Below are 24,257 nucleotides of genomic sequence, written 5' to 3'. Positions count from 1 at the left end.
AGAGAAAAGTCTGTTTCACACTGTGAAACATTCTGACTCACATTAAGGCGCACATTAAATGGACTGATAACCCCACCCGCAAGACAATGCACTCAACCACACCTTTGCATAGCAAGTTCCACCCAAACACTTAATGATTGGTTCCCCACCCTGGGACACGGACAATATACCACACTAAACTTTCCCTTCTCACTTAGACACAGTGAGAAACAGACTTTTCTCTGTGATACACCTCTGAAGATGCCAGCCACAGATGCAGGCGAAACGTTAGGAACAAAATCCACCAGACCACGGCCACACAGCCCGGAAAACCCACCAGAACCAGTTGAATCCAGCCATGAAAGCCTTTGACAATACACTGCTTTTAAAGTTTGTTTTTTTATGTATTGTCAAAGGCTTTCACGGTTGTGGGTTTTCTGGGCTATGTGGCTGTGGTCTGGTAGATCTTGTTCCTAACGTGTCGCCTGCATCTGTGGCTGGCATCTTCAGAGGTGCATCACAGAGAAAAGTCTGTTTCACACTGTGAAACATTCAGGCTCACATTAAGGCGCACAAAAGACACTGTCGGCTTAACCATCCTGAAAAATCTGCAGTTGCAGAACATGTGTTAAACAAAACGGGACATAACATTTTATTTGAGAACACAGAAATTCTGGACAATTCGGAAGGTTACTATGTCAGACTGCACAGGCAGGCCGTTGAAATTCATAAACACCAAGACAACTTCAACAAGAAAGAAGGGACTCTGAAAATTAGCAAAGCTTGACTACCAGTACTTAAAAAATGGACTGATAACCCCACCCGCAATAGAGTGCACTCAACCACACCTTTGCATAGGAAGTTCCACTCAAACACTTACTGACTGGTTCCCCACCCTGGGACATGGACACTATACTCCACTAAACTTTCCCTTCTCACTAGACACAGTGTGAAACAGACTTTTCTCTATGATACTCTGAAGATGCCAGCCGCAGATGCAGGCGACATATTAGGAACAAGATCTACCAGACCTCGGCCACACAGCCCAGAAGACCCACCGCAACCAGTTAGTAATTTATGTTTTTATATATATTATATATACACATGTTTGTGTGTGTTTTGTGTATATTGCACGATGCCTAAGCTCTGCAAGGAAAAGAAATAAATAAAAACAAATAAATAAAACAGAGCAGTCTAGCAATAATTACATGCAGCCAGCAAAATCAGCCCAGGAGTTGGGTTTCAGGAGTCCCTTTCTCCATTGTGGGAACTTTGAGTCAGTTGTGGAGGTATTCTCAGCATCCAGTTACCTCTTCAATAAAAAAGTTGCCAATTCTGGGTTGGGAAATTCCTGGAGATTGGGTGGGGGCTCGGGAGGCTGAGGGACATCAAGCGGTGTCAGATTGACCTTTCGGCTTGTCAGGCTGAAGCCTAGAGCCTCAAAATCTAGGGGGACTCCAGCCAAGGTGTATAATATTTTTGACACGGTCATAGGTGTGTGCATTTTATTCATGCATTGTTTCCCAATCACTATGGCATTTCACAATAACATCTTATGTCCTTCAGAGGAGAAATGGTGAATTGCGGGATTTCAAACACCCTTGGCTTTACTCAATTTTGTTTTAAACACTCTTCCATCTTCCTCTGGTCATGAGGGTAGAGGATTGGGAGGGCCCTCACAAGTGGAATAGCTTGGCCTAGGGCCTCTCTTCATCTAAATCCAGCACCAACATCAAGGAGTATATAATACCGTAGAAAGCCAGCATGGTGTTGTGGTTAAGAGCAGGTGCGCTCTAATCTGGAGAACTGGGTTTGATTCTCCGCTCTGCCACTTGAGCTGTGGATGCTTATCTGGTGAACCAGATTAGCTCGTGCATTCCAACACATGCTCGCTGGGTGACCTGTGGCTAGTCAGAGTTCTTCGGAGCTCTCTCAGCCCCACCCACCTCACAGGGTGTTTGTTGTGGGGAGGGGGGGGGGAAGGAGATTGTAAACCCCTTTGAGTCTCCTTGCAGGAGAGAAAGGGGGGATATAAATCCAAACTCTTCTTCTTCATAGAATCCAGGCTATGCAGATCCCTTTTCTCCAAGGAAATTGATCTCTGTCATTGGAGTTCAGTCACTATTTTCAGGCTACATCCCGTACTGCCATCGTCATGTACAGAGGCCAGAACCACAACAGCAGGGTCAATTGTGTGGCCACTTCAAGCATTACTGAACCTGATGTTAATATTCTTCCCCGCATTATGAACGATATGATTTTGGATTTGTTATTTTTTCGAATGAGTTTAAGATGTCATTTAATTTGTACAGGATCTGTGTTGCAGTTAATCTGGGGAAAGGGTTTTTACACCATTCTTGCCATTTTTAAAAAAAAACGCAACTATTGCTATGTTTTGTCACTTGATAATTGTCACTTGATAATATTTAGTGTATGTTTTTGTACGTATCAGTCTAGGCTAAGTTATCATTTTATACGTATGTCCAGCCTATGATCGGTCCCTTTCCCACTTGACCGTAAATTCTCTCGCACATCCTGATTTTAAGGACCACATTCACAAGAGCAAGCAAACCCTTCTTTTGCTTAAATTCCTGCACTGTTCTTTACTTTAGTATGGTATATGATCACTGCTGCAAGAAGTGAGGGAGGGGTGGCATGCAAGGGAAGGGAAGGGAAGGGAGGGGAGGGACTAAGCGGTGGCATATAAGGGAGGGGGAGGGGGCTGGCATTTGGAGGCCCTCGCACCCTAGCGAAGGGAGGGATGGGGGTGGCATGCAAGGGAAGGGGAGGGAGGGGAGGGAGGGAGGGGTGGCATGCAAGGGGGCCCGGCATCTGGCGGGAGGGGGAGGGGCACAACCCAAATAAACAATAGTTGTCGTTTGTGAGGCATACCTGTTCATGACCAATAACCTAAGAAGGCAGGTTAACATGATGCTAGCAAATTTAGTTCAGTTCCACTCCAGGAGAGCCGGCATGCCATAGTGGTTAAGAGTGGCAAACTCTAATCCAGAGAACCAGGTTTGATTCCCCACTTCTCCACATGAGTGGCGAAGACTAATCTGGTGATACAAGATTAGTTTTCCCTGCTCCTCCACGTGAAGCCTGCTGAGTGGCCTTGGTAAGTCATAGTTCTTTCCAGACCCTCTCAGCCCCACCTACCATACAAGGTGTTTGCTATGGGGAGGGGAAAGGAGGGTGATTGTAAGCTGTTTTGAGACTCCTTTAAGATAGAGAAAGGTGAGGTATATAAGCCAACTCTTCTTCCTCCATCAATGGAGTTCAGAATAACCTGCCTCTTCTACTCTTCAACTTGCAACGTAAGCACAGCCTCCCTGTTCTCCAGTCCAGTTCCCCTCCCCAAATTCTGTCCAGAGAAGACTGTGATCCCGCTTCTTGCTTGAAACACTCCTCACCTTTCCTTCTGGGACTACCATACCTGTGTATCAAAGCCAGGAGAATGTTCAGTTCCAAGTGTAATCTGTGAAACAGCGCTTCTAGCATCCTGACGATGTCTTCCATCAAGTTTTGCTTATTTCCCCCTTTGTGATCCTGCATTCTTTAGAATTTACTTTCCAAAACTTTTTTTGGGTGTGATTCTGCATTTAGCTTGTTGTTCAGTTTACACTGCCTTTGGAATGTTTCCTTGCTGTGTTTCATATGTCAGTAAAATTTAGTCTGGTTCAACTCACGTTGCTGTTGTTGTTCTTCTATCCCATTTCATAGTTCTACGGGATATATTGTTTGAGGATTGTGCTTACGTATACCTGGACTAGGCTCCCTTTCCCCAGGATTTGAGGGAGGCTCCTGTAAGGGTCACCTGCATGTAGAGCAGATGCTCTGCCTTTGAGCCACACCTCCAACATGCAAACCTACCACGCTGTCCATGTAACCATTTGGTGAATTACTGCTGGCTAAAACTATTGCTCTGGCTTGGATGGCCCAAGCTAACCCAATCGCACTCTATCTTGGGAAGCAAGGAGGGTCAACCCAGATTAGAAAAGGAAGAGGAGTTTGGATTTATAACCCCCTTTCTCTCCTGTAAGGAGAATCAAAGGGGCTTACAATCTCCTTTCCTCCCCCACCCCCTCAACAACAAACATCTGTGATGTGGGTGTGGCTGAGATGTGGCTGTGATGTTGGTGTGGCTGAGAGAGCTCCGAAGAGCTGTGACTAGCCCAGGGGTAGGGAAAGAGCCATTTGGACCCGTTTTCCACAGGAAAAGAAACACTTGGAGCCGCAAATAATTTTTGACATTTAAAATAAAGATAATACTGTATATATTGGGGTTTTTTACCTTTTACTCCGCTCATTCTGAGAAGCGCATGGAAGCGTTCACCCTGCTGCCTGCAGGGCGGGCAAGGATGGGGCCAGCTAGTTTCTCACGGCCTCGCCCGGCAGCTGGAAAGCACCCACCCTGCTCCAAAACCAAGCCGGGCGAGAGAGGGAAGCTTCACGCCCAGCAGCATGGCCCAGCTGGCCGCAGGCAATTGGTGTGCCCGTCCTGCTGCCTGCAGGGCGGGCAAGGATGCGGCCGGCGGCTCGGCTCGTGGAGCCGCAGTGCAAGGGCAGAAGAGCCGCATGCGGCTCTCGAGCCGCAGGTTCCCTACCCCTGGACTAGCCCAAGGTCACCCAGCTGGTGTGTGCTGGAGTGCAAAGGCTAATCTAGTTCCCCAGATAAGCTCAAGTGGCAGAGCAGGGAATCAAACCTAGTTTTCCAGGTTAGAGTGCACCTGCTTTTAACCACTACACCACTGCTGATGTACTTGAATGGGAGACTACTAAGGAAGCCCAAGGGTGCTATACAGAGCTAGGCAATGGCAAACCACCTCTGAATCTTGCCTAGAAAAACCTGATGCAACTTGATGGTGCTTTCCACCCCCGCAGTGACTCTGTGTCCAGGAGTTAAGCCCTAAGAATGGTTTAGAAAACCAAGAGCAGGAACAAAACGCACAAGACTGAACCCCAGGCAAGCTGCTGAAATGCCTTCTCACCCCTCTCCTCCTTGGGGGACGAGCGTATCCGGAAGAAACCACGCAACAAGCTTTTCTTTTCTTTTCCTCAGTGAAATCCAATACACCACTGTTATTTATTATTAACTCGGGATTAAACGCGATAAGCAGAAACCCGCAGCACTGGGATAGCTTCCCCACACGCCAAACTTTATTCTTTCTGTCTCTTGAGCAGCTCCTTCACTTGCTCGATCTGGGTGGTCACGGCGCTCTTGGCCGTGCCCCCGGGGGAAGTGTACTGCTCCACGCTGTGCTGGGGGTTGAAGATCTGGGAGACGTCGGTTCCTATCATGGGGCTGGAAGAAAGAACGGAACCCAGAGAAAGAAAATCAGGGAAAGGTGAACGTATAGAGCAGTCTGAAGAATGTCTTGCAGGGGTCTGCAACTTGCATCTCTCCAACTGTTCATGGACTACAATTCCCATCAGCCCTGCCACTTGGCCATGCTGGCAGGGCTGGTGGGAATTGTAGTCTATGAACATCTGGAGAGCCGCAGGTTGCAGACCCCTGGAATGGAAAAACAAACCAAAAATCAAAGCAGACCAAGTTCATCTGTTGGGCAGTTTTTGATGGGACCAAGGAACAGAACGCAAGCCATTCAAGCTCCCATGAAGTCTATAATAAGAAGGTGGAAATTTTGGATATAGTGGGGTGGGAGACAATCAAGGAAGGTGAGTATCCAGCACGACTCCTTCATCTGCCTTTTCCCCACCTGTGTCAGAATGATGAGAATATTCCTTTTTAACTACAATACTCAATACTTTTGAGTAGTTTCCATGGCTATAGAATTTCACTGCCAATATTGTGTCAGAATTTTACACCGAACCCTCCCCCAATTCTGCAAAATTCATCTACCGGTATATTTTAATTGCATTGTTTTCTAATTTTTTGAAATCCAGTGTGTACTGCATCATATTGCGTTCACTGCATTGTTTTAGAAGTCTGTAATCCTCCCTGAGGATCAACAGGAAAGGCGGACTATAAACAAACAGTGTTTAAAGATGTATCCCTGGCAGTGAGTGACTGATCCTGATTTGCCCTCCAAATCCCAGTGGTCTTCTCTAGAAGGCTGTTGGAAGGATAACTGGGACAGCATAAGCATCAATGTTTTGAGCAGTAGAGAGAATGCTAAGTACCAGTCTCCAGAGCCACAACGGCCACAAGCTTGGCTTCTGAATTTTGAATTTAGGCCACATTTCTCATGGATGCTGCAAGAAGCCCCAGAAAACCTAGCTGAATTTAGAAGTGCAATACATACGTGATGGTCTTCAAGTCCTCAGTGGATAGTTGACTAAGGGTCACCCCTTTGCTCTCAGCTAAGTGAACTGCTTTTCCAACAGCCGTGTGGGCTTGTCTGAATGGCATCTGCAATCCGAAGAGAGAAGAGTTTTGGATTCACACCCCACTTTTCTCAGCCGTAAGGAGTCTCAAAGCAGCTTACAAATTCCGTCGCTTCCTCTCTCCACAAGTGATACCTTGTGAGGTATAGGGGGCTGAGAGGGTTTTGACAGAACTATGGCTAGCCCAGGGTCACCTTTCTATAACTCTTCCAAAAGGGTTCAGAATGAGAAGTGGGGGAAAAGACCTAGGAAATTGCTCTGTCCAAACCCTGAGCTTAGCCCAACAGAGGATCCTTCATGCAACTTTTAAGTGGGCGGAAACAGTCAAATATTTGAGTTGGTACCAAGCCCTTCCCAGGAACTACAACTCCCAGCATTCCTTGCTCAGGAAATCCACATACAAATTTAGATTTCTATTGTAGTGGAATTCCGGTTCCTCATGGAACTTTCTTACCCAGCAGATCACTGGTCCATCCGCCCCCCTAGTATGGACTTGGATGCAATTCTCTAAGCTAAAGAGGGTCTCTGCCACTGCCTGCTACCTGAGATTCTTTACCTGGGGATGATGTCAGAGATCAAATCTGGAAGTTTCTGCACGCAAAGCAGGTGTTCTGCTACTGAGCTGCAACCTTTCCCAGAATCAGTACATTGAGGGTTCAAGTGGCAGATTAACAGGAATGCAGGAGAAAGAGGCCATCTGATCTGAGGGGTGTTCCACAAACATTTCTAACCCCCTTCTTCCCCCCAGTCTTTGGATACTCACCCCTTTGCGAACCAGGTAATTAGCCAGGTCCGTAGCAAGCATGTCAGGGCTCACGGCTTTCTCCATAGTTTCCTTGTTGATCTGGAAGAGGAGTAAAGTTAGTCTCATGAGCATCAGTGGAGATAAGTAGGTTATGGAGGCCAAGGTTATGTCATTAGGCATATTACCAAAGAATTGTACAAGAAACTCTGAAGAACTGTTTCAATATTTGATGGCAGCAGCTAGAAGAAGAGGTGTTTGAATTTATACTCTGCTTTTCAGGAGTCTCAAAGCAATGTACAAACTCCTTCCCTTCCTCTCCCCACAACAGCCACCTTGTGAGATAGGTGGGGCTGAGAGAGTTCTGAGAGAACTGTGACAGGCCCAAGGTCACCCAACAGGCTTCACATGTAGGAGTGGAGAAACAAATCCAGTTTGCCAGTGGCAGCTCATGTGGAGGACTGGGGAACCAAACCTGGTTATCCAGTTTAGAGTCCACCGCTCTTAACCACTACACCAGGGGTCTTCAAACCATGGCCCTCCAGATGTTCATGGACTACAATTCCCATAAGCCCTGCCACCTGGCCATGCTGGCAGGGGCTGATGGGAATTGTAGTCCATGAACATCTGGAGGGCCATAGTTTGAAGACCCCTGCACTACACCATGCGGGAGTGGCACTTTCAACAAACTGGAAGATGAAAGAATGCCCTAGCCTAGAGAGCAGGGCACAAAAATCAATGGAATATGCAACAACGGCGAAACTAATGAGCTTGGTCAATAAAAGACCTAACCACGAAAGCCAAGATAAAGGGAAAATGTAGTTCTATTATTCATAAATGTAAATATCAGTTGAACATTGCACGCCCTTATAGAACATAATTTGTATAACTTTTCCGGCTGTTTCTTTATATTTAGAATCATAATCAAGCTAAGTTCCATTCTCAATTCTTATTCTTTTTGTTTGTTTAACTGGTTTTATAATGTTTGTATGTTTTTATGAAACATTAACAAGTATTTTTTAAAACACAGGTAAGCAGGGGCAAAGAAAGACAACAACACAACCCATTTGGGGTAGTCCTTCCCCTCCATCCTGAACAATTCACAAGTTAGACTTTTGTTTTTCCGCACTGTTGACTGGCTTTTAAATCAAAGGATAAGTTGAGCCTGTTTGCTCTCAAAGCCCGCCCTTCTGCACCCGAGGAAAACAGTGTAGGCCTTGAACAGGTGTTCCCTCTCACATATGTAGTGACTCAGACAACCTTTTGGAAATTCTTACCTGGAGAGTAGAGATCACACCAGTGGTCACCTGGAGCACAAGGCTCAGGGTATCAATAACATCGATCACAGCTTCCTTATCTTCCTGTGAGTTGAGAAATTAAAAATAATAATATTTACATGAGAAGCACCCTTCTGAACCCGTGCAACACATCCTTCAGCCCTCAACAGTAGCCAGCCAAATACTTTTGGGAAGCCCTCAACCAGGATGCAAAGGGAATGATGATGTTTGTACCCTGATAGACTGCCTCTAAGCCTGGAGGTTCCATTTAGCTGTCAGAGCACACAGCCACCAACAGATCTCTCAATAGATTTGTGTATATTGCAGGACGTCCCCAGTGGACGATACCTGCCTAAAGATACTCAGCAAGTCATAAAGGCTGCAAGGCCAGCTGTAGTTCCACCCCCATCAAGATATTTCTGTGCCATCCTGTATAGACAAGCTAGTGTGGCAGCGGTGTCTATCCATACAGTCTCGAGCACAGCGTATCATAAAGGAGAAATCTGGTTGGCATTGTAAGTGGCTTCTGTAGACGGTTGCATTTGCTGGATCAAAGCCTCCTGGCTTCTCCTCTGATCAAACCCCCAACTAGCAGACTCAAAGCCTCTTAAGCTAAGCAGTCATCTTGTGGCAAGGAGTTCCTGAGATGCATCATGATCACCTTGTGGCAAAGTTCCACAGGTCTCTAGTGTACTTTTTACTTTACCCATCTGAGGAACTCTCAGCTAGCTCAACATGCAGAAGGTAGTTATCAGACCCAGGATTTATAACTGGGGCTTGGTTCAGGGCTAGAAGATTCCCCCTCCCCTCCATTATTTTTACCTGCAAGTCCTTGTTGTAAGCACTGGGAATTCCTTTCAGAACTATGAGAAGCCCAGTAGTCTGCAAGGAAAGATTTCAAGCAGGTGAAAAGCAAAATACACATGCAGAGGAATATGTCTATCAAGGAATTTTTTAAAAGACCCCAGATTCTTCAAGGGTTACAGGTCCCCTGTTCTCTTCACATACAGGGCCACTAAGTCTTGCCTAAGACTACTCCGATTGTAGTAGATTCTTCATCTTCTGTTTGCTCTCCCTTCTACCCCAGCTGGCCTCTTTAAATACCTTCTCATGGCCAATTCTAAACTTCAACTCCTAATTCTCTTCTACTGCTCTGGTGCTTTTAGCCTGGTTCCAGCATCATCCAAATTTCCTGTCCACAATTTCTTCTTTACTTCTCACATGCTTTCCCCCATTCCAGCAGCTTATCTCCTCTCAACTGCCTTTTGCCTCCGTGGTCTCTTCCTCACATTGATCTCGTTACCTCTCCATACCTGAACAAACTCAGCCTTCATTTTTGTCAAGATCTTCAGGAAAAAAAACCTCACCCTAGCCTTACCTCTCCTGACCTTTTGGTGACCACAGAAGTTTTACTCACACAGCCCTATATTATCTCCCTCCCAGACTCTGATTCAAAGCATGTAGATCTTGCCAAGACCAAAGCATCGTCCAACAATATTCTCAGCTTTGTACAGCACTTGGCAACATGCACTGTGGGAACACTCACCCTTCCTATCACGCGGCCGGCCTTGCTGCGGATCAGTTCGAGGCTGTCCGGGTTCTTTTTCTGGGGCATCAGGCTGCTGCCAGTGCTTTTAAAAATCAAAACAAACCCATTAGGAATCCTCTCTGCCCAAACTGCAAGTATCAAATGGCACGCAGCATGGCTGCCGCCAAAAAGACGTTTCCTAAAAGTCGATTGTACAATTTGTGTCCCTGAATCCTCTGTTGCAAAGGATTAAGAACATTAGAACATAATCAAGAGCCTGCTGGATCAAACCAGAGTCCATCTAGTCCAGCACTACCAGATGCCTTTGGGAGCTCACATGCAGGATGTGAAAGCAATGGCCTTCTGCTGCTGCTCCCAAGCACCTGGTCTGCTAAGGCATTTGCAATCTCAGATCAAGGAGGATCAAGATTGGTAGCCATAGATCAACTTCTCCTCCATAAATCTGATTCTGAGATTCACCTCTCAGATAACTTGGTGTCTATTCATTTGTGGAACTAACAGGTATGTGGCATTTTCAATTCCATTCTTGCAGCCATGTAACATTCCTTAATTATGCCACCTCTCTGCAAGATTCCTGCAAGATTGACCCCAATTCACATTTTCCTGCATCCAGAACATTAAGCAATAACGTTCTAACTTTCTAACTTCAGGAACCCCCTCCCCATACATATGTCATGGAACCCCCAGGTACTGCAGAAGACTTTGGAGTATGGTTCACGGCACATAGTGAGCTTAGGAAGAACATAGAGTGTTCCCGATGCAACCCTGCAAAGGTGCTTTGAACGAGAAGAGCAGCCATGGGTGGATTAACCATCTCCCAGGGAAACTCATCTGTTGATACTGATCTTCTCTTTGAGGAAGCCCAAAGATGTTTCCAAGGAAATCCCTAGACCAAGCTATGAGAGAAGGGCACGGAAGCTTAGCGTTACCAGAAAGAATCCGAGAGAGTGATGAATCCAAACTCCTTTGTGTTATATATGATCAAATCTTCAGCTAATCGGCTCAGATGGATCATGATCAGAGAAGCAGCAGACAGAAGCTCCACTGGGAAGAAGTAGGGACAAAATTAGGAGCGGGTTGTCTCCCCCCCCCAACTCTTTTTGTACCCTCAATCGGCAAACAAATCAAGTTGTGCGGGCCATGATCAGAGGCTATACACAACTGCTGAGCAAAGACTCCCGTCCTCTGCCCCCTCCCCATCTCCAAAATCTGACCTGAGAGAACTCTGGAATGATGCACTTACCCACGAAGTCTCGGTCGCCAACAGCATCCAAGCTGTTGATGCTGATCGAAGAAAGTTCAAGTTCTGAGGATAAAACAGACAAGTGAAGAGCATGTAGTCAGTGGTGTCTGAATGGGGAAAAGCAAACACGAAAGGGCAGAGCCCTTCACTGAGTTGCTTGTCAGTTGCTTCCAGACAGATGCTAACGATGGCAGGGCGACCAAGGGCTGTATAACACACAAATATTGTCCAGGGACTCAGGCAGCAAAAGGTCTATCCTAGGCATCTATGCTCACTGGCGTATTTAGGGTGGGGCATGCCAGGGCGTGAGCCCTGGGCGCTAGTTGCCCAGGAGTGCCCAGGCTGCCTCTTTGCAAAGCAGGAACCTGCTGACACTTGGCGAGCTGGTTTACCAGCCATTAAGAGTCCATGGGTAAAGTCTACCAGTTCTTCTTAACGGTGGGTAGACCAACCCTCTGGATTACCCGAGGTTGAAAGTAATGGGTAGACCTGGACTCCACAAAGATTGGTCTCCCTACCGTTTCCTGTAGATGTGGCCCTGTCTAAAATGTCAGACCACAGGCCAGGTCTGTACTGGCTATTCGGACTGGAAGTGGCCTTCTAGCGTCTCAGGTGAAGAATTTTTCCATCACCCACTACCTGATCCTTTGAACTGGAGATGTTGGGGAGTGATCCAGGGAGCCACAGCCCCTCCCCTGCTTGCAGGGCTTAAAACAGGAGCCTTCCAAAGACCCTCCACCATCCAGGAGGCCCAAGCAACAGTCTAAATCTAGACCTCGCTTCTCTTCTGGAAGGCCGTCCATTCCCTCCTTCGCCTCCCAGACTGGGATTTCAGGGGGAAGTCTACAGCTTACCTTTACGGAGCAGTTCACGGTCGAGGTTCAGGGGGTTGCCTGCCAAAGAACCACTGCAAGAGAGACAAAGGAATGTGTGAGGTTTTTTTTATTATAAAAGAAATGGTTGCATGTCCTCTTTCATCTACCAGCTTGTCGACTACTTTTTAGCCTGTACTTCCAAGGGGCTCAGAGCGGCATACATGATTCTCAGTTTCCTCTTTGACCCTCACAACAATCTTGTGAGGTAGGCTAGGCTGAGAGAGTAGCCGAAGGCCACCCAGCAAGTTTCCATGGCAGTGTGGGGATTTGAATCCAGGTTTTCCGGTTTCTAGTCTTATAGAGTCACCTCTACACTACGCTGGTGGAAAAAAGGCCATGCCAAGATTTTTCGTTGGTGTTTGAGTCAGCTTCCTCTGCAATACATGGAAGTGGCCCCCAGATTCCTTTCCAAAGCTGCAAGGGAATCTTGGGCCGTGCCTTTTAATTTCATTAGCAATCCGAAAAATAATCAGAACATTGGTTAAAGGGCAGCAAATTTCCAGTGATGTATTATAAATGAAATCCTTTCAACATGGGCAGATTTTTGTTTATTTGCACTATGCTCTCTGTAGCCATTCCCCATTCTGGTTCACATGCATAGACCACCCCCACTTCCCTTGACGCAATGTTTGCTCACATGTCACTGCAACAGTGCTGCCTTCTCCCTCCCGCACCTCTTCCCACTAACACCCCTTTCTGCCCACGGGTCTAGTGGGCTATCAGCTTTGGTCTTTCTTTTCTACCTCTGAGCATCTGGAATGTTCATAAGCATTCCATAACGCCTCAGCGGCTGAGCCAATAGCTTAAAGCTGCTCGTGTCAATTCCAATTCCTGGGTGAAGGAGATAACCGTTTTATCTCAGCTGGTCACACACTGCCTTTTTCAACACCCATCTTTACCTTCCCAAAGGCAGGACGCTGATCCGTTTCTTCATCTCCGTCAGGCGCTCAGAATCCCTGGTCAAAGCAACTGCATGGCTGTTGGGAATCAAGAAAGGGAAAAGTATGAAAACAAGCTCAGTGTCTACAAATAGAGAGAAGAGGGCCAGCCCATCATGGGTGCTACAACTCTTAGTTTTGCAACTTATTTCATCCCAGAGGTATAAAAAGCTGACTCCAGTTACTAAGTAGTGAAGGAAATAAACTCAGCATATGCCCAGAGACAGCCTTTCCTTGCAGATGTTGGGCTGCTAAAGTTGGATTCCCATTGTCAGGGACAACTGAAAGAGTCATAGCTTTGAGAAATGTTAACAGGGATCAGGTTAGAGGATTGGTTACCTGACTAAAAGAAGGCTCCATCTGATTGGCTGAGCCCTTTGCAGATGGGTGTAGCCCGGAAGGATCACATCGATTTCACTGCAATGGAACAAAAAGAGAATGCCAAAGGTGCAGATAATAACCACGTTATTTGGTGGTAGGAATCAGACATAATAAGACTGAGGGGAGGAGGGAAACCCCAGATGGAAACCAGCAAGTCAGCGGCAGGGGAAACAGTATAGGAAGCCAGTCCATAATGACTGTACACTGTCCTCAGCCATAAGAGAACCAGCAGACCAAAGGTGGAACAACATGGCACTCAGGATCAAAAAGAAGAAGCCGAGACTTACGCAGAAGCGCGTTCCAACAGGGTGCGGATGAGCTGCTGCAACTGGGTGATCAGCATGGTGACCGAGCTTTTCACCAGCAACCTCAAGTCAGTCACCACCTACATGGAAAAACACACAAAGAGACAGAACTCGACTGTTTGCAGCTTCCAATGGGGGGAAAAATCAATGTCTGCCCCAAGAGATCTGTCTGCCAGAGTCATGGCCCCTTTGGCAAAGTTTAGAACAATTATTAGTTTCCTCTCCTCGCCTTCCTTTCATGGTACAGCTTTACTGGCCAAAGTCTTAGGCCTAGCCACACTAATACACACACAAACATAATTTCCCTTTTTCCTGCTAAGTATATCCTAATTATAAAAGTTTTTTTTAATTTCTATTTTGTGTCGAATTACTAAAAAAAATAAGAGGCCAAGGACTTAGTAACATTTGGATCCTTATCCTGCAAAAGAAAGGAAAAACTTTGACAGTGGCTCATAAACTGCTCCTTCGCTACAAACATCCTTCGCTGAATAAAGGTCATTCAAGGGCGAAGGGAGTCAAGGTACCTATTTTTCTCATGTTACAAAAGCACCAACACTCTGGAAAAGGGGCTGCAGCAGAATGGCCTTTTTGCCCAGGTAATGGTACGCCATTTAATTTGGCAACCCCAAAAAATTACAGTATCTGGGAATAGTCAGATATGCCGGGAGGCTCACCAGAGGTTCTACTATTCCATTGCGGGAAAAAGGACACGAACTATTATTTTTGTAATCACTTAAGTTGATTAACCCTTCACTCACCAGTAGGATTAAAAAGGGCAAACCGGGCTCTTTTTAAAAACAGATGCTGCATTTTCAAGGGACACTTCAGACTGATATGTCAATGATCTCTTCCTGCAAAATGGACAGCCTTCAAGTGACACATTTACAGTTTACCCGGCTGTGCCGCTTGAGGAACACACTATGTCCAGTTCCCCTCCAGAAAACACCACCCGTCCTATTTGTAAGAGTCAAGGGATGTCTGAACAGAGAAAAGATGGACAGTTGGGGATTCTGGAAGGCTATCACTCAAAGGAAGGAAATTCTTGTCTTTAAAAAACCCACAAATTTATTGTAGGGTTCTCTTGTCCAAGCTGGCAGGAGGTGGACTGTTTCTTCCCCACAAAGAACAAGGAGAAGAGTTTGGATTTATATCCCCCCCTTTCTCTCCTGTAAGAAGACTCAAAGGGGGTAACAATATCCTTTCCCTTCCTCCCCCACAACAAACACCCTGTGAGGTGAGTGGGGCTGAGAGAGCTCCAAAGAACTATGACTAGCCTGAGGTCACCCAGCTGGCATGTGTTGGAGTGCACAAGCTAATCTAGTTCACCAGATAACCCTCCACAGCTCAAGTGGCACAGCAGGGAATCAAACCCAGTTCTCCAGATTAGAGTACACCTGCTCTTAACCACTACACCACGCTGGCTCTCCAACCAAAGGTCAGCCACAGACTAGTCTGTCTTTGATGTGACCAGTAACTTGGCAAATATGTGTTGGATGGCCCCACCATCGGATCCTTTGAAGGCATCTAGGGCTCAACTCCAAGTCACTACCTCACAAGACTGTTGTGAGGACAATAAAAGCAGGGCCACCACCTTTGGAAGGGGAAAGGGTACACAAACTAAATATTAATGACCTTGCACCCAGCAATTCCAGATTTAAAGCCTGTTATGGCCAACTGGAAAACTTCACAATACCGTAACTTGGTTTTGATGGCAATTCCTATGGGAAGGGAGGGTGGAGGAAGACCTACAAACCAAGTGGTCAAACACCACCATTTTCCTGCATGGATGTCCGAAGCCTGCTTTTGATCAAAGGTTTTCAGATATCTGACCCCCAAGAAACCCTTTCAACAGGGTTTCATCGGCTTGGAGAAAGCCCTACACATTGGAAGGGATGCCACAATACATTTTAATACACCCCAGTTCTCAGAGATTGCTACTCTACACAGAGTGCGCTGAGCGCACAGAGTAATCTTCTCAAGATGCTGTTTCATGTCATCCAACTTTTTGCACCCCTATGATAACCTCCAAAGCATCCTATTGCTGTTCAGGTCTTGTGAGCTGAAGACTGTGACTTCTCAAGATACTATACTCTGTTCCACATAAAGATAACAGTAGATTGTATATTCCTCCGCCACAGAACGAAACATGACAGACCTTCTTTGTCCTAGTGCCTACCTAGCCCTGGTCCCCTCATCCCCATCAGTTTGAAAATAAAAATACAGTTTGGCATAAATGCTGTTGTATCAAAGTACCATATCCAACAATGCACAAAATAACGGTTTCAACAAAGGCAATGTGTAAAAAAATGAATGATAATTCTCATTTTAGTTTGGGACTATATTCTAATGCGGAAGCGTATAACTTTCTCAACCGCTGCACCTCAACTGATAGAACTATAATCTTTATGTAAAACAGAGTACAAGGCCTCAAATATCCATGCTGATCTTCTGAACCTCGGGGGTCACTGACTCATTAGTTTTTCACTTTGTAACATCTAGAAAGTGTTACAAACTCAAAAGACTGAGCACTGGGACGTATCATTGGGCTGGTCCTTAGCAAAGTTATTACATGGATGGCGGTTTTGGCTTTCTAGGTAATTCTACCACTTCAAGGCCCAAGACTTCAGTACCTGGCTGTAGGGAAGGAATAAAGGTTGGGGGGAACGCAAGGTTGTAACTTGGCATGGATCAGATACCCCTTCATTGTTGAGTGGCCAGGAGGTAGCCATCCAGTGTGAGAACAGGCAGGACTCGGTCTCCTGACCTTCAGAGATGCAGACAAGCTCCTTAACCACCAGGCCTGCTTGTCTTTCAATTGTAGTTATGCACTAGAGGAGAAAAAGGGCTCAAGGAATAAGCTGTGAACGGCAATTTGCAAACGAAGGGCGTTTGGTTCCAACTGGGCCCAAAGAACAGAACACATTTTAAAGGCGAGGAACCCACCCAACCAAACCTAACAAAAACACAGCACAGATGAAATAGCTCAATGTATAACATTAGCTAAGTATTTTGTGAGAAAACAGGGTTGGCAAAAGGCCCCAGGGGCAGGAAAGATGAGCTGAAAAGCTGTTCTTATTCAGAATGCATGTAGACTAGGATGGCAGGTACTGCATTTATGCTGAAGTACAAACGGTTTATTCTTTTTGCTAAAAGCCCCAGGCTGCATAACTTTGCTTTCCCTAATCATGGCAAAAGACCCCAAAAAGGTCCCTAGAAACCCGCCTCCTCCTTTGGCCATATGCTACCCACCTTTACAGATCGGAACCTTGCTTTATTTCCGAAGCAGAACTCACAGGCTGCTGCCTCTAGTTCTGACTGCATTTGCACATGGAGGGCCGGGTAGGAAAGAGAAGGAAAGCAAGCAAAACAGAAATGGGATTAAGCAACTAAAAAGCCATTCATGGTTTCCCTACTTGGTCATTTCTGCTACGTCCAGTCTGGAGCTTCCCAGCCACATCGCCAACGATCTCCTGAAATGGAAGAATATTGATCCAAGTCAGCTTAAGAGTTGCAAGGCAGATGCTTTTGGGGACAGTCATCTGCTGCTTTAATTCCCAGGGACAGTCCAGTGAAACAATGCCAAGTGGTTTGTGTGTAGCCATACTCCTTAGGAAGAAGAAGAAGAGTTTGGATTTATATCCCCCCTTCTCTCCTGTAGGAGACTCAAAGGAGCTTACAATCTTTTTGCCCTTCCCCCCCTCACAACAAACACCCTGTGAAATAGGTGGGGCTGAGAGAGCTCCGAGAAGCTGCGACTAGCCCAAGGTCACCCAGCTGGCGTGTGTGGGAGTGTACAGGCTAATCTGAATTCCCCAGATAAGCCTCCACAGCTCAGGCGGCAGAGCGGAGAATCAAACCCAGTTCCTCCAGATTAGATACATGAGCTCTTAACCTTCTACACCACTGCTGCTCCTTTTAGCAAAAAGAAGGACTGTCATGACTAGACCCTTAGTGAGATTTTCTAGCTACTTCAGAGGTGAGCATTTGCAGCCAAAAGGTTAAGTTATTCCATATATTCCATCCTATTTCTTATAAAGTCCAGCCAGTTAAACCTAGGAAGCCCACAAGTAAACAGTAAGCCAACAGCCCTTCCTCTTGACTGTCCACAGCTTCTGGTATACTGTCTTGGAACCAGGAGGTTTCATTTAGACATCATGCTCAACAGACATTGACTTCTCCTCCCTTAATGTATTGAGTTCCCTTTTACTAGCCATGACCACATGCCGCGGCAGTGAGTTCTACAAGTTAAATTATTTAGGGCATTCATAGATCTGACCAATCAGGAGCCAAGATGAATGTATAATTATGAACGGTGTGAAGAAGGACTTCCTTTGATTTGTCCACAGTCAACTTCCTTGGGTTACCTTCTGTTGTACTGCGATGAATTAGCAGAGTGAATAACAGGGCGGAGTCGCAAGTGTGATGTTTTGTAGAACTTTACCAGATAACAAAATGAATTTGCACTAAATATAGGAACAGCAAACTCTATCGATGCTCAGTCTGGGTATCTGTGCCTTTCTGTCTCTCCTCTTTTGCTGGAAGCAGAAGGAGAGATCCTTCCAGAAACCCGTGTGATTCTAGTCATGCGACTTCAACCGTTAATTCTCGCTTGACTGAATGAACAGGCACTTGTGAAATCCAAACACCTTCCCTAGGTTCTAATATCAAGAAAGAGCAAGGAAAAATGACTTTCCATCTTTCTTCTCTACACCAAACAGAAATTTCAAAGACTTCTATTCTGTCCCTACCCCGTTAGTTATGATAGTCAAAGGTTTAAAAAAAGCCCACAACTCTTTGTCCTTTCTTCACACAGTATTTGAGAGTTTAAATTCTCGGGCAGGAATCGAACCCCTGAAAGGGCAGGCTCCCATGGAAAAGCCAAACCAAACCTTGAGCCTGCGCTCGACGGTAGTGTGGATATCCTCGTCGGTTTTGGAAATAATGAGGGCACCCTTAGTGCTCTCCTCCAAAATCTGTAAGAAAAACAAAGACATTGGCTGGTTAGCAATTAAGGCAGAATCCCATGCCTGGCCAAGTTAGAGAGCCACTCATGTGTTTAACAGCCAGGTCCGACTATTTGCACTTCTGATTTCTCTGGCAAAATCCCAGGAGCAAAATCCATCTGCTCAGCAAGGTATGCATATTGCAAGCTGGGAAAATCCCCCACATTTATCCTTTGATCAGGGCTTTCAGTGTTCAGAGCACTTTGCCTATGATGTAGCTCAATTTTTAAAACCCTGGGAGCTAGGATTGCTACACTGCGGGTCAAGAACTGACACTGAGAACAAACAGGTTGGCTAAGTAGGTTTGTGATGGATAAGACATTGGAGCCAGTGGCTTCAAGATCATGGCTCATGCTCTTTGCGGTTCTTTTTTGTTTGTTTGTTTTGTTAAGCGATAGAAAAACCGAACCACGAATTCATAGCTTCTCTGCCAAGACCTGAACACCTGCGCAGATGTAATCAAGCCAATTCATACAGCTTAGGGTTGTATATTCGATCTCTTCCATTCTTGGATTATGGAAAGTAGCCATTGAAGGATTCTGGCACAGGGCTCAGATTCCAGTTTTGTTTCTTGTATATTGTCTAAGCTGCCTAAACTGAACCCAGCATGGTAAAAGAGTTTGGGGGTTAGTCTAAACTCAGGTCACGTTCTGCAACCCAACCAATGCGGAACAATTTTTCCCATTCCTTTTTTATCCTTGTAGGTGCAAAACTGCGAACCTTTTACAAATAACTGAGAAATCAAGGGGTGATCAATCAATGAATCAATCAATTATAACCTTTATGGGCATAAAGAAAAAAATTTATATAAGGGTGCTCAATTAACTGAAGATTCAAACATGCTGTTTCCCCCTCCCTCCAATCAGACTTATACAGACTTGAAGAAAGGAAGGCAAACAAAGCTTATGGTGTTTGTCTGAGACCGAGGCCAGTATATACTTGAAGCATGGCTCTTCCACAATGCTGATGGGACTTGAGCTCATTTATTTTTGAAGTACCCCTAGCATTAGCATGTTCCCACAGCAAGGGGCTGTGGGAACCCATTCAGAATTCGATGAGAACATATTAAAGATGGCCTTTCTTTCCAATAAGTTCCCCCAGCCCAGCGTGTCACTCCAACACACTAATTTTTGCAGCATGCAAAACACTGAAAGCTAACCCATCAAGCTCATTTAAGAACAGGGCCACACCATCGACCGTACCTTCTCTAGGCCACTGAGGATCTTCTCTAATTCAGCCCTGGATAGGATCCCAGCCTTCTCCAAAGCCTTGGCATAAGCTATACTCGAACGGATATCGACCTCCGCCAGGCGCTGATCAATCAGGATTGAAGAGTTCAGCTTCTCCATTATAGGGTCCAAGGTCCCAACGAGCCTCCCGCTATACATTTTATCGCCCTGCGTGAGAGGAAATGTTTCTCTTTTTAAAAAACACATTTGTTATTTTTCTTAGACAACATAACAACAGAGGATAAAGGAGGAGAAAAAGGACACAGAGAAGAAAATAGTGACATACAATAAGAAGAGTTTAGATTTATACCCCGCTGTCTCCCCCATAAGGAGACTCTTACAAATTCCTTTCCCTTCCTCTCCCCTCAACAGATACCTTGTGAGGCCGATGGGACTGAGAGAGTTCTGAGAGAGCTGTGACTAGCCCAGGGTAGGGAATCTGCGGCTCTCCAGATGTTCAGGAACTACAATTCCCATCAGCCTCTGTCAGCATGGCCAATTGGCCATGCTGGTAGGGGCTGATGGGAATTGAAGTTCCTGAACATCTGGAGAGCCGCAGGTTCCCTACCCCTGGACTAGCCCAAGATCACCCAGTAGAATATAGGAGTGCAGAAGCCAATCCGGCTCACAAGATAAGACTCCGCCACTCATGTGGAAGAGTGGGGAATCAAACCAGGTTCTCCAGATTCGAGTCCGCCTTATCTTGACCACCATGCCACGCTGGCTCTCAAACACATAAGATGGATCTGTATTAATCATCAATAATAATGAAGCAATTAAAAAAAACCCAGTAAAAGGATAAGAAACAATAAAACAGTTCGGTAATCCTCCAGTGTGTTAAAAAAAATCGTACTGCATACTTCTCATACTTCTTTTCCCAAGAAAAAACAAATGGTAGCCCTCTGAAAAAACAGAGAACTGATTAATTGTCTGCAGGATGTTTTTGTACATGAGTGAAACACCTTGAGGGTGTGCTGTAGAAACAAGCACAGTTCAGACAGTTTAAAAAATACAATTAATTTGGGGCTCCCGTGCCCATAACTCTGATGGAGCCCCAATTGCTGTGATATTTATTCTGGTATTCTGGTATTTATTCTGAAGTACTGAGACCATCAAACCCAAATTGGTGTACAACATTGTTCTGCCTTGCTTTATCCTATCCTCACAATAGTCATCCTTAAAGGAGCTTAGGTTGAGAGAGACAGGTGGGCTCAGTGAACTTTTAAGGCAGAGAGTGAAGATTTGAATCCAAGTTTCTGGGATCCAAATCTAACCTAACCATTGCACCACACATCCTTTGTACAGGCAGCTTAAAACATAGCCCTTTGCATAAGAACATAAGAAAGAGCCGGCTGGATCAGACCAGAGTCCATCTAGTCCAGCACTCTGCTAGTCGCAGGGGCCCACCAGATGCCTTTGGGAGCTCGCATGTAGGATATGAAAGCAATGGCCTTCTGCTGCTGCTGCTCCTCCCAAGCACCTGGTCTGCTAAGGCATTTGCAATCTCAGGAGGATCAAGATCGACTTCTCCTCCATCAATCTGTTGCAGACTTATACCAGGCTATGGCCGCTTCCGCACACGCAAAATAATGCGTTTTCAAACCACTTTCACAACTGTTTGCAAGTGGATTTTGCTATTCCGCACAGCTTCAAAGAGCACTGAAAGCAGTTTGAAAGTGCATTATTCTGCATGTGCGGAATGAGCCTAAGTTGAATTCATAGAGCTTAGACTGGAGTAAGTCTGCACAGGATTTGCACTGCTAATTGCTGTTATAGATTATCAATCTTTGGACCCCCAGACTGCAAGATCGCCAGGGACACCGTGTGTACTTTTGCCATCACATGACCACGACACAGCAACCCCCTGGTTTTCTCAAAGCAAACATGAAGAGCGCATGTGACACCCTGGCCCTTCCAGAGCAAGTCAAAGGTTGCAAGCCGGGAGACAGTTTCCAGCTCAGCCCTGCAAGGATCAGCAGCAATTTAAGGCTGCCTCCCCGCCTGCCAAATAACGCTGAGAAGGCATTTTAATAAGGGAGGCGGTGCCAGCTAAGACCTGGGGAAGGGGAAGAGAGTCCTGTTTCTGTTCCAAGGGGAATTCTAGCTCCATTCTCATTTAGGTTAGGAAATGCTTAAGGAGAGATTGTTGTTTGACAGATGTGCTCAACATCTGGCCCCATACACACACACGCTCAGCTTTCTGCTGACTGCTAATTTTATTTACTTCCCTCTCTTGCTGATCTGACCAGATGTTGCACCTCTTCAAGCCTCTACACCAGGGGTCTTCAAACTATGGCCCTCCAGATGTTCATGGACTACAATTCCCATCAGCCCCTGCCAACATGGCCAAGTGGTAGGACTCGTGGGAATTGTAGTCTATGAACATCTGGAGGGCATAGTTTGAAGACCCCTGTTCTACACCAACTTCCCATCTTCTTCTGCATCCAGCATACTTTCTCATCCCTTGAGAGCTCTTTATCTTTTTGCACACATTTGCTCAAACAGTGATGTTTGTTTCTCTGCCACCCACAGCAACATCTCTGCTCTAAGATTTGTTTAAGATTCTGCCCCTTCAGCCTAGAAGCCTCATTTGTTCATCCTTTCCTTTAAATCCTCTTTTTAGCATTCCAGGATGCTCTCAGTTATATTCTTTTTTAACAGTGCACATTCCTCCCTTGTTACTACAACTCTTCTGTTCTCTCTCTCTTTAGACCTGCAAGCTCTTTGGGGCAGAGACTGGTCAGGTGGGCGGGCTTTTCCTTCTGCTCTAAAGCATGATTGTCAATGAGAGCATCGCCCAGACCATAAAAACGACCAAGTTCAATCCCTCAAAGGGTGTTTAAAAAAGATACCCCACGTTACTAAATGATCTGCAACAAATGTTTAGTAACAAAGGCAATCTGGGATTTTTTTTTTCCTCCCATGTTTTCCTCTCTAGACAAAATACATCACTCTTGAGAAGACTAAAAATTCATCTAGTCCGATATGCTGTCTCCAACATGCTACTGATGCTATTGGGAGCTCAGATGCGTAACATGCTGCAAACGGAGTGTTGCTGTATTTGATTCTAGCATCTTTCCCTGCCTCCAGTGCGGGAGGGTACCCCCATGTTAGTCACACAGTTATAACCCCTACAGGTGAATATCTTGTCCTGTGTTGACCTAACTTTTTTAGCAGCCCATGAACTACATCGCGTGCCTCAAATTAACCTGTACAAGACCTTTACCTATACCAAGAATTGACCCCCCCTCCCGAAACAACACTGTCATCCATTTACTGTAAGCGCCTTGGGGCAGGCAACCAATGCAAAAATGGCCCTGCCAGCACCAAGCTCCCTGTGGGCAGCCCCAAAGAGTTAAACCAACTGTAGCAACACAATGCAACTTTGTTCGATAGCCAAGAAGTGCAGCTCTGGGGAATTCAAGGCAAAACTATTACAGGGAGCCAAAGAGGCAGGGAAGGAGGGGAGGGGGGCTTTTCTCACCTCAGATGCCATGCCTGGAGTCTTTTGCTTCTCTTTCCTTTAGAAAGAAACCTTTGCAAAATGCGTGTAAACCTGCAAAGGAGCCAAAGGAAACTTTTTTTCTTTTGCAAATCATGCCCCCTTCTCCCCCAATCTTTCTAGATGCCCACACTAACAGACCCACCTGCACCTTTCAGACCCCTTCCCTCTACCAGCAACCAATCTGCCCTGCCAAACTCTCCAGCGAAGCCTACCAGGACAGACCCACAACGGAAGGGCAGCCTCGGCTCACCTACAGCACGTCCAATGCACCACCCAACCGATGTGTGCGGGTCCAGCTGGCCAGCGCTCCTTTTCATGCTCCGGACTCTAGCTGGCCACGCCCCTACAGGCGGGGTTTACGGCACTGCCCCGCCCACCGCTCCTTCTTTCTGTCCCCCCTCCCAACCTGGGACCTCCAGCTCTGCATTCTCATTCATTTGAAATGAAATTATTAAACTCAACCAGAGAGAGATATCAAAAGTGCTGTGGAATCGTTTGAAATTTCACAGCTTCCAAGAAAGTTGCAAATTGTGTGTTTGGAAGCCCAAAGGGGTGTGTGCAGAAAACATGGGATGCCCTAGGACCCCTTCCGCACATGCAGAATAATGCACTTTCAATCTACTTTCAATGCACTTTGCAGCTGAATAGCAAAATCCACTTTTAAACAATTGTGAAAGTGGAGTGAATGTGCATTATTCTGCGGAAGGGACGTAACAGAAATTCTTTTGGAGTGTTGTGGGTTTTCCGGGCTGTATGACCATATTCCGGTAGCATTTTCTTTTGACGTTTCCCTTGCACCTGTGGCTGGCATCTTCAGAGGATCTGCAACAAATGCCAGCCACAGATGGAGGCAAAACGTCAGGAGAAAATGCTACTGGAACAC

General features: G+C 45.9%; 1 protein-coding gene across 3 annotated transcripts; it reads right to left on the bottom strand.

The window, feature by feature from the left end:
- Positions 1–5,026: 5,026 nt before the first annotated feature.
- ASL (argininosuccinate lyase) lies at positions 5,027–23,693 on the bottom strand. Of its 3 annotated transcripts, none has more exons than XM_048519589.1 (17): positions 23,625–23,693; positions 23,354–23,425; positions 19,843–20,037; positions 18,527–18,610; positions 17,051–17,107; positions 13,620–13,717; positions 13,291–13,368; positions 12,913–12,990; positions 11,993–12,045; positions 11,139–11,201; positions 10,825–10,939; positions 9,893–9,977; positions 9,169–9,228; positions 8,347–8,430; positions 7,091–7,171; positions 6,246–6,352; positions 5,027–5,284 (listed from the first exon to the last, which is right to left on the bottom strand). In XM_048519589.1, the coding sequence occupies exons 2-17, from the start codon at positions 23,363–23,365 to the stop codon at positions 5,140–5,142; spliced, it is 1,395 nt and encodes a 464-aa protein (XP_048375546.1). In that variant the 5' UTR covers positions 23,366–23,425; positions 23,625–23,693; the 3' UTR covers positions 5,027–5,139. The 3 variants fall into 3 exon arrangements, with proteins under 3 accessions (XP_048375546.1, XP_048375547.1, XP_048375549.1); XM_048519590.1 differs by having other exon boundaries at positions 23,587–23,629; XM_048519592.1 differs by lacking the exon at positions 23,625–23,693 and adding an exon at positions 23,517–23,539.
- Between the last annotated feature and the right edge of the window lie 564 nt (positions 23,694–24,257).

Source organism: Sphaerodactylus townsendi, linkage group LG16 (genome assembly GCF_021028975.2).
Source record: "Sphaerodactylus townsendi isolate TG3544 linkage group LG16, MPM_Stown_v2.3, whole genome shotgun sequence".
In the NCBI taxonomy this organism is placed as follows: Eukaryota; Metazoa; Chordata; class Lepidosauria; order Squamata; family Sphaerodactylidae; genus Sphaerodactylus; species Sphaerodactylus townsendi.
This window is presented reverse-complemented; position numbering and strand designations above follow the sequence as displayed.

Excerpts from the sequence above, each read along its gene's own strand:
- ASL (XM_048519589.1), bottom strand. Across the intron at positions 12,991-13,290 it reads TGGAGCCTTCTTTTAGTCAG|CCATGCAGTTGCTTTGACCA; the intron begins GTAACCAATCCT and ends GATTCCCAACAG. Across the intron at positions 8,431-9,168 it reads CTTACAACAAGGACTTGCAG|GAAGATAAGGAAGCTGTGAT; the intron begins GTAAAAATAATG and ends CTCAACTCACAG.